This window comes from Propithecus coquereli, unplaced genomic scaffold, assembly GCF_000956105.1.
Source record: "Propithecus coquereli isolate 6110/MARCELLA unplaced genomic scaffold, Pcoq_1.0 Scaffold232, whole genome shotgun sequence".
Classification (NCBI taxonomy): domain Eukaryota; kingdom Metazoa; phylum Chordata; class Mammalia; order Primates; family Indriidae; genus Propithecus; species Propithecus coquereli.
Window position 1 is genome coordinate 3,264,514 of NW_012147864.1, and position 9,676 is coordinate 3,274,189.

Below are 9,676 nucleotides of genomic sequence, written 5' to 3' on the forward strand. Positions count from 1 at the left end.
GGATTCAGCCCCAGGGACGGTGGAATGGTCCCCGCAGCCACCACCCAAGCTCTTGGCGACACCAGCCCCTGGGAAACAGGGTGCAGGGGGAGGCATCTGCAGGGCCTGCCTGCGTGCTCGCGGAGCCCACCGCCCATTCCATCTCGCGGTGCGGTCTTGGAGGAGCTGCTGCCCACCCTGGGCTTTGGTCTCCCCACCCATAAAACAGGATTTAGGAACCCCGGTGGGAGGCCAGCCTAAGCCTGGGGGAGGATGGTTGTCCTCCGGGGCCTCAGTTTCCCCATGTGAGGAGGTGAGCGTGGTGGAGTGCATACAACAGAGGGAATGCGGGTTCAAAGCCCAGCCCAACCACTGGCCATTCTGTGCCCTTAGGCAGGACTTGAAGCTTTCCGTGCCTCAGTTTCATATCTGCAAATCAGGGCTGGAGGGACTTGAAGGCTGGGCCTCCCGGCAGTGTTAGGGGCTCAAGCTGTTGTTCTGGGGTGGGCTTTTCTCTCGATCTGTCCTTTAACCACCACCACCCCGCCACACAGCCCTGCTGGATTTGGAGCTGGAAGAAGAGTCTGAGGTTCAGAGGGGTCCCACAGCCAGCCAAGGGGCAAGTCAGGACAGAGCCCCAGCCTCGGGGACTGAAGCCTGAGCTACCTCCACTGTGTCCCCCGCCCCGTAGACAGTGCTGGGCCCCGTGTCCCAACCTTCCCACAGATGCTGGGCAGCCCATGGCCCTGGCAGGTTCTCTGTTCCTTGACCCAGAACTGGGTTAGGGTTAGGGTTAGGGTTAAGGTGAATGCCTGGGGCCTTCAGTGTCCTCCTCTCTCCCTGAGGCCTTTTGATGGCCTGGTTTGGTCTCTACAAGCAAGGAAGGGGCCTGGGGCCACTACTGTGCTGTCCCCATTCTTAGAGGAGGAAACAAGGCTCAGAGAGTTTAGTGGGGATTCAAGCCCAGGCCCTACTGAGCCCTGCCTGTACAGGGAAGGGGGTGGCCCCAAAGGCTGGGCTGGGCCAGGTGGCACGGGGGTCTGCGGGACAGCCCCTCCCCCCATAGGAGACGCAGGCAGCTGTGGTCCCCAGCTGCTGTGTGCCCCTGGACAAGTGGTGTGCCCCTCTGAGCAGCGCAGAGAGGCAGTGGGAGGCCCAGGGGGCTGCAGCAGTAGGGGAGGCTCCAGGCTGAACTCCGGCTCCAGGGGACTGGATAGGGGCCCTGGGCCCACGGCAGGCAGCCCAGGGCCTGGCGCCTGCCCCTGCCCAGCCTGGTGTCGTCTTTCTCCCTCCGCCCCTGGACTTTGTTTCTTGAGCCCAGGTGGAGCTGAGAGGAAGGGGACACCTGCTTCCCCTGGGTGGGGCCTCTGTGCCCTGGCAACCTGGTGGGCGGGCAGAGCTGGGAGGCCTCCGTGCCCATCGCTGAGCTGAGCCGAGGCTGGGAGGCTGCCGGGGGCCAGTGACTCTGGGGACAGGGGCTGGTAAGGCCGGGGGCTGGGGCTGGGCTGGGGTCCCGTGGGGTGGGGTCTGGCGAGGCTGGGGCTGGGCTGGGGTCCCGTAGGGTGGGGTCTGGCGAGGCTGGGGCTGTGTTTGGCATAGGGGGGCCATGTGCATGGCGGGCCGTGGGCCACTTGGCCTGGTCGAGGCTGGGGGGTCTCCTTCACTCCACACCCAGGCTGGATCTGAGACCTTAAGATCTGTGCCGGCGCCCCCCACCCCTGGGGAGCAGAGGCCCCATCCCCGAACCTTGCAGGGGCTTCAGTTTCCACCCCAGGCCTTGGGCCTCAAAGCCCTGAACCCCGGGCCAGGTGGGCCCACCCACAGCCAGAGCCCAGAGGCCCAGTGGTTCTGCAAATCCCAGGGACTTCCGGGAGATGCTTGTGGGCACCGGCCAGGCCCCTGCTTGGGAGGCTCTGGGCAGTTCCTGGGGGGCTGGGGTGCAGTTCCCAGATGTGGGAGGAGGGGTGGGCTGTGTCCAGGTGGGAGCAGCTTCCCTCCACCTAGGGTGCTGGGGACTCTGCCTGGGTGCGGCTGGGGTGGGTGGGGGGCTCCACCTGTGAGCTGTGCATCAGAGAGGGGCGCAGCCTGGGTGTGGGGGACTGGGCAGGGGCTCAGGCTGGGACCCCAAGGGGCCGGCGTGGCTCCAAGCATGGGGGGCTCTGTTCTGCCAAGAGCCCATGGGGCCAGGAGCCCAAGGGACCGAACAGAAGAAGCCCTGGTCCCTGCTCTGGACCCGCCCTATCCAGCCCCAGCCCCAGCAGGGGGCCTTTGCCCGGGGCGGGCGGCCAGTGGCGTGATGAGGAAGCAGATATGTGGCACCAGGGACCATAAACCTGGTTTCAGTCAGGTATCGGGAAGGTGCAGGGCGGGGCGGGGTGGATCAGCCCAGGAGGCTTCCTGTAAGAGGCAGGAGGGCCCCTATCGGTACCTGCTGCTGTCATTGCTGTGTGACCTGGGGCCAGCAGCCTCCCCTCTCTGGGCCTCAGTTTCCTCTGTTGTAACCTTGAACCTGAGGCAGGGCCGTGAGCCCCACCCACCCCGCAGGCCTCGCTCGGCCTGAGTGAATCACCTGGGAGGAATGAGCAGGGAGGAAGGGACACCCCCACCCCCGCCCTGCCCCACTGGGAACCCGCGCCCTGAAGGCTGCACGGGCAGTTGGTGTCTGCCATGGATCCTGAATCCTAATGGGTTAAACGTGCGTCCGCTCACTCAGCAGACCCCCTGGCTGTCACCTGCACCTGCCCTCCCCGGGGAGCCCCCAGGTGTGGGGACGGGACAGACACCTGCCCAACTTTTCGGGGTCGGCGCAGGGCCGCCGAGGAGAGGTCTGGGCAGGGCTGTGTGTTCATCGCCCCTGGGGATCGAGGCTCGGCTGGGCTCGGCTGGGCCTTAAACCCAGTGGCTGTGAAGGCAGCGGTCCAAGTAACAGCTCCGGCAGACCCAGGAGCAACAGGGCTGTTTTGGAAGCTCCAAAGTGCCTGTGCCCTCAGGGAACCTTTCTGTCCTCGGTTGTCAAAGGTGACGCCTAACACTTGGGTGCTCAGTGCAGGCCCCGGCATGTAAGGGACCTTGGTGATGGGCTCTGGGGGAGGGACAACGGGGCAGGCTTCCTGGAGGAGGTGTCCCTCCCGGGGCCTCGAGGCCAGGAGCTGTGAGTGCAGGAGGAGGTTGGGTTTGGAGCACAGGCACCCGCGGCATCTGGGGTTTGTGCTGAGGCCAGACAGTGCGCTTGTACTCCTGGGCCAGGCCGGAGAACTGCAACCTGGGGCCGCCGGGAGCACAGGAGTGTGAGGGCAGGGGTGCGAGCTTCCAGAAGGCTCCTGGAACCTGGACCCCTGGGAGAGGGCCAGGGTCACTGGGTCAGGGTGCCACCTGGAGGCTCCGCACCCCCGCCCGGGGCCCAGCATGACAAGGTCCAGGGCGTTCCCCTGCCCATCCTGGCTTTATGGTGCGGGGTGGGGGCGGGGTGTTGGTTGGGATGGGACAAGGCATCCAGCTGAGCGGGTGCAGGGGAGAGATCGGGATGTGGGAGCTGGGAAACTGGAGCCGCTGCCAGTCACTGCCCCTCTCCAGGCCTCAGTTTCCCCACCTGACATTGCTCAGCAAGGGCCATCTGCAAATGTCGAATGAAAATAATCGCAGAAGGGTCTCAGCGTGAGCACGGGGCGGACAGGGAGCGTGGCTGGGAGAGGTGGATACGTGTGGCTGCGGCTTCTGCCTTTGAGGGGCTGGAAGTGATCCCCCGGCCACGTACACCGACCCGGGGTGTCCCCTTTCTTCTCCTCCTCCCTCAGAGCGCCCAGAGGCCTCCACACCCCGAAGAGATGGACCGAGTGACCAGATACCCCATCCTGGCCACTCCCGGCTCGCCGCGAGTCACCGGGCTGGTGCTCGACGGGGACACCCGCTACACTTTCCGGCTGGTGGGCGTGGGATCCGAGGCCGGCGGCTGGGGCCAGGACGAGCCGAAGGCATGGCCCACACCCGGGGAAGCTTGGCAGGACGCTGCGAGGACAGGGGTGTCCTGGGGCGTGCACAGCTACGCCGTGGAGCCGGAGGACGAGGAGGACTTGGAGGTGCAGGGGTACCACCGGGGTGCCAAGGACACCCTCTCCGGGAGGCCGTGGGACCTGGAGCGGGAGCGCTGGGCCGTCGTCCAGGGCCAGGCGGTCAAGAAGAGCGGCACGGTGGCCACACTCCGGGGCACCCCTGACCAGGGAGACCTCCGGCCCCCCGGCCCACTGCGGCCCCCACGCCCGGAGGAGGACGCGGTGGACAGGGAGCAGATCGACTTCCTGGCGGCGAGGCAGCAGTTCCTGAGCCTGGAGCAGGCCAACAAGCAGGGCCCCGGAAAGACCCCGGCCAGGGGGCCCCCTGCACGTGCCCCGCCGGGCACCAGCCAGGCTCCCAAGACCTCCAACGGGCCCCACCTGGCCAACGGGTCTGTGGTCCCCCTCAAGCCGCAGGTGAAGGCGGCGGTCGGGGCAGAGAAGCATCCCCGAGGTTTGCCCACACAGCCCAGAATCCAGGCCGGGGGCGACCGGGCCGACTCCCCGGGGCCGCCCAAGGAGACGCCCATCGAGCGGGAGATCCGCCTGGCCCAGGAGCGCGAGGCAGACCTGCGAGAGCAGAGGGGGCTTCAGCGGGCGGCCGGCCCCCAGGAGCTGGTGGAGATCCGCGCCCGCCCGCTGCTGACCAGGGTGAGCCTGACCTCTGCGCCCTGGCGGGACAGGGGGCGCCCGTCTCTCTACGTGCAGCGGGACATGGCGCAAGGCACCCAGCGCGAGGAGGACCACCGGCGGGAGGGCCTGCAGGTGGGCCGGCCGGCCGCGTCCGACTGGGTCCCGGAGGATTCCCAGCCTGGGCTCCAGAGAGCCCTCAGCTCGGATGCCGTCCTCGGCCCCACCCCGGACGCCCGAGCAGCCGACCCTGCGCCAGAGGTGAGGAAGGTGAACCGCATCCCGCCTGACGCCTACCAGCCATACCTGAACCCCGGGAGCCCCCAGCTGGGGCTCTCAGCCCTCGGAAGTGCATACGGCAAGCCTGGGGACCTCTCCGCGGAGGAGGCCAAGGCTGCGTCCTCTCCCAAGGCCGTGGGGTCCGGGAAGCATCTCTCGGAATCCTCTGGAAAGCCCTTGAGCATACAGCAGGAGAGCCCGAAGCCCCCCCGGGGACCCCCGCCAGCCGATGGGGGTGTCTTGCGGAGGCAGTACTTCCGCCTGCGCCCCCTGCGGTTCAGGGCCCCAGATGTGCCCCAGCAGGCCGAGGCCCCCCACGTCCGGGGCTGGGAGGGGCCCAGGGACCCGGCGTGGAGGCTGCAGAGGTCCCAGTCGTCTGATCTGCTGGAGAGGGAGGTGGAGAGCGTGCTGCGCCGGGAGCGGGAGGTGGCAGAGGAGAGGAGGAACGCTCTCTTCCCCGAGGTCTTCTCCCCCACGCCCGGGGAGGGCTGTGACCGAGACTCCAGGAGCTCCTCCCAGGCGTCCGGTGAGGAGGGGCCCTCGGGAAGGCAACCCAGCCAGGGGTTCGGGTGGGAGCAGAAGAGGGTGGGGAGGTGCAGTTGGAGGATGTCAGGAGGGCTGGGGTCGGCGGAACGTCTCCCCCTGACCCGTCCACTCTCCCCCTGTCCACTTAAGCCGTAGATTTTGGAGACAGCTGTCGATTCTGCCTTGAGGTTTTTGCTTTATGAATTTGGGTGTCTTGTTAGGCGCATAAATGTTCACTGACATTTTACCTCTTGGTCCATAGCTCCTTCTTGTCAATATGAAATAATGTTTTTCTTTTTTTTTTTTTTTTTTGAGACAAAATCTTCCTCTGTCTCCCAGGCTGGAGTGTGGGGGCATCATCACAGCTCACTGCAGCCTCCAACTCCTGGGCTCAAGGGATCCTCCTGCCTCAGCCTCCCGAGTAGCTGGCACTACAGGCGCCACCAGGCCCAGCTAATTTTTCTGTTTTTTGTAGAGATGGGGTCTTGCTATGTTGCCCAGGTTGGTCCCAAACTCCTGGCCTCAAGTGATCCTCCCGCCTCGGCCTCCCAGAGTGCGGGGATCACAGGTGTGAGCCACTGCACCTGGCCTTAAATAATGTTTTTCACCTGGCTTCGTGGCCCTCTGTCCATCCCCCCAACCCCCCGTCTCCCTAACTTCTCTGGCCGCTTGGTCAGAGACCATATCCCGAGCTGGGGTCTCCCCAAGGTTCCGCCCTCCCAATGCCCCCTCCTCCTCCTGTGCCCACAGGCATCACGGGCAGCTACTCGGTGTCGGAGTCACCCTTCTTCAGCCCCGTCCACTTGCACTCGGGTGTGGTGTGGACGACAGAAGACGCGGCAGATGGCGCTCCCGTGTGGAGAATTAAGAAGGAGCAGTGGGTGAGTCTGGCGTCAGCCCCCAGGGCCCAGGCTGAGGTCTGATGGCCCCCAGTCAAGGCCGAGGTGACCCAAGTGTGACCTCTGTTCACACACTGTCTCTGTCACTGCCCCGCCCAGGACTGTGCCCTAGTCAGGTACAGGGCGATAAACCGGCATCTCCGCAGCTCTGGGCTTCTGCTCTCGGAGGCCACGTAGAGGGGTCTTTTTCCCCACTGTGAAGTCATCACAGGGCAGGCTCTGCTCAGAGGAGGACGGTGACAATCTGTCATCACCGTCACCATCGTTATTTGAATGTGTTTACTATTTTCACCTTTATTTATTATTAACATCGTCATCCGCGCTGCACGTATGATGTGCCACGCGTCCACTCAGCACATGGCACAAACCACAGCTTCAGCCCCTCGGTGTCCTCACATGCCCAAGGTCACGCAGCTCACGACCCCAGCCTGACCCCAAACCCCGCCTTTGTAATCAAGAGGCCACAACCCTCCCTGGGCTCCCCCTGGACACCACAGAGAGGGACACGCACCCCGGCCTCCCTCACCTGCTGCTCACAGCACCAACCTGGGAGACTGGATGTGGACCAGTGACTGGGTGCGGATCTCAGCCCTGCCGCTTGCTGGCTGTGTGGCCCTGAGCAAGCTGCTGCCCCTCTCTGGTCTCAGGTCTCCTCCTCCGTAAAGTGGGGCCCCGTCTGACCCTCTGCAGGAGGATGAAACGGGGTCGTGTGTATCAGGCGCTCGGAGCAAGGCCCGGCCACAGAGAGCCACAGATGCCACTGTCATTTTTATAAGGGAAATATAATCATTGGGAATGTTGGGCAGAGACTGCACTGTAGGGAACAGCATGAGGGAACAGTGTGGTAGGTGGCCTTGAGCCTGGGTTGATCATGGGATACTTGCAGCGACTCCATGGGCAGGGAACGCCTTCGCTTCTGCCCCACGTGTTGACGGAGGGGCTGGGTGTGGAGTCCCGGGCGGGGCAGGAGAGCCCCAGCTGACTCATTCCTTCCCCACAGTACGCTGGCATCAACCCCTTGGACGGCATCAACTCGGAGGTGAGTGCACTCCTGGGGGCGAGGGCTCAGGCCTCCCTCTCCCAGGTCGGGGCACACAGGGGCCATTGAAACCCCCTGTCTCCAGGGCGTGGGGACTGTTCTGGTATCTTCTCAATTGCTACTGTCTGCCTAGGTGGATTTTGCTGTGATCTGCTCGTGATGCCTGCCACAGGTGTGGCTTAGGAGAAAGGTCCAGGTGCCACCTCTTTACCAGATGGTGGAGGCTTTCGAGCAGATTAGACCCCAAACAAAGTCACTTTCTTTGAGGGAGGGAGGCATCTGCGTGTGTGCAGAAGCCCAGCTCCCCCAGTTGATTTACGGAATACGTTTGTGGCCCTCCTTGAGCTGAATCCAAAACGCCAGACCCAGGCGTCTTCCCTGCTGTGGAACGCAGCATGAGTCACCACACTTCTCGGTCACGTTACTATGAGTAGAGGGTTTGAAACCGAGGAGGGGATTGTGCTACCTTACCCCTCTTCTAGGCCTATGGGATGGCAGTGAGGGGAGATGTCTGGGGGCGGTTAGGATCCTGATGGGGGACTTCATGCCCCTCGTGCAGATCCTGGAAGCCACGCGGGTGACCCGCCACAAGAACACCATGGCCCAACGCTGGGAGTCCGGCATCTACGCCAGTGAGGACGAGGACTAAGCCCAGGGCCGGCGAGCCCCCCTCCTGCCCTGACCCCCGTGGGAACCGCCAAGCCCGTGCCCCGAGCCCCCCACCGTCGCCGATAGTCCCTGTTTCAATCCACAATCCGAGAACCGCAAGTCTCCTGCCAACAATCCCCGTGCGGATGCGTTTGGGGCTGGAGGGTTTTCTTTTCTGTTTTTTATTTTCCTGGAAAAACGTTTCTACTTTTGGGGTCTACAGCTAGGGATGAAAAGGGACTCGTGCCAATCCTTTCTGCTTGTGAGACTTCGCCAAACGCTCTGGGGTCCGGGAAATAAGGAGCCGCCAACTGCAGACATGGTTTGTTTCTGCCCCGCGGCGAGGGACATGGCGGTGCCGGCGCCTGGGCAGCTGCGGGTCTGAGAAATCCGGACCGCGAGGGGACACCTGGGTATCTCGCCATCTGAGGGACGAGACCTGGGCCTCCGGGACTGGGGACCCAGTGCGGCCCTCGAACTTCCCCTTGGTGTCCCCAGCAACACCTGGGGGCATAAGCTCCGACATCAGTGGAGTCCCGGGAGGAGGGTCCCCCTTTGCCTGGCAGATAAAATTCTCCATCTGGGGGCTGAAGGGGGGTCTTTCTGCCCCACCGCAAACTGCCTGTCCGCGTCCGCCATGAAATAAACCTGGAGAGCCGCCTGCCCAGCCCCTGCCTGCTGCGATGAGGCACCGGAGCCTCCCTGTCTGCATTTTCTGGGCGACATTGGGCCCCACCCCACTGGGCTGTGAGCCCCGTGATGGGCTGTCGGGGCCACGTCAGGCGTCCCCGGCATCCGGCATGCAGTAGGGGCTCAGTTCGTGCTTGTTGAGTGACTGAATCGCGAGTGGCCGCCTCTGTTATGCCGGGCCCTGGGCCCAACCTCCCCCAACCACTCACTTGGCCCCGTCCCACCACGTCGGTGGTGGTGCTTGGAGCATTTAGTAAGCACTTGCTGAATCCCCAGCCCGCCTGGTGGCAAGGGATGCTGGAGGGGTGATTAATTGGGCTCCACGTGTATACCAAGCTCACACCCAGGGAGGCTGCGTCCTGCTGGTCAGTCTGTGGATGCTGGACCTGTGTGGCCTTGGGGATCCTCTGACTACCCCTGCCTCAGTTTCCCCTCCACACACAGGATAATGGTAGGACCAGGCAGACAGACTGATTTATGTGGAGCTGTCAGCACAGGGGGGGACTGATGTCAGATTTGGCACCTTGTGGCAGGAACATGTCCTCAGACCTCCCCCAGAACAAGCCTTGGCCCCCAGGGTCCCCCGGCCCTGCTGGGAGCAGCTGGCGTTACTCCTGCCCTGGGCGGCCTGGCCCGGCCCTGGCCCCGCAGCGCCCGCTGCTGCAGGGAAAACTGCGGCAACGGCTATTTTAAGGAACCCATCTTCAGGGAGGCCCGCGCCAGGCCCAGCCAGGCAGATGTGGGCCCGAAATAGCTGGGGCAGGGGCGGGGCTGTGGGGGCCCCGGGTCAGCCAGGGAACGGGGTGGAGGGGCTGTGTCTGGACAGGGCAGAGATGGAGGGAGGAGGCAGGGCCCCCGTCCCCGGGGACATCCCGGTCTGATGGGGGAGGCAGGGTGTGTGTCCATAGGTAGAACCCCAGGAACCAAGTGTGGGGCCG

At 64.3% G+C, this 9,676-nt stretch overlaps 1 protein-coding gene across 1 annotated transcript; it reads left to right on the forward strand.

The window, feature by feature from the left end:
- The first annotated feature begins 3,803 nt into the window (after positions 1-3,803).
- Positions 3,804-8,049, forward strand: MISP (mitotic spindle positioning). Its single transcript, XM_012645356.1, has 4 exons — positions 3,804-5,463; positions 6,213-6,343; positions 7,362-7,400; positions 7,960-8,049. Exons 1-4 carry the CDS (start codon positions 3,804-3,806, stop codon positions 8,047-8,049), a joined length of 1,920 nt encoding a protein of 639 aa, XP_012500810.1.
- Positions 8,050-9,676: the final 1,627 nt, after the last annotated feature.

Bases quoted from the DNA above. Each gene is read 5' to 3' on its own strand.
- MISP (XM_012645356.1), top strand. From the start codon at position 3,804: ATGGACCGAGTGACCAGATACCCCATCCTGGCCACTCCCGGCTCGCCG. The intron at 5,464-6,212 runs GTGAGGAGGGGC...CTGTGCCCACAG, and splicing joins GAGCTCCTCCCAGGCGTCCG to GCATCACGGGCAGCTACTCG. The intron at 6,344-7,361 runs GTGAGTCTGGCG...CCTTCCCCACAG, and splicing joins GAATTAAGAAGGAGCAGTGG to TACGCTGGCATCAACCCCTT.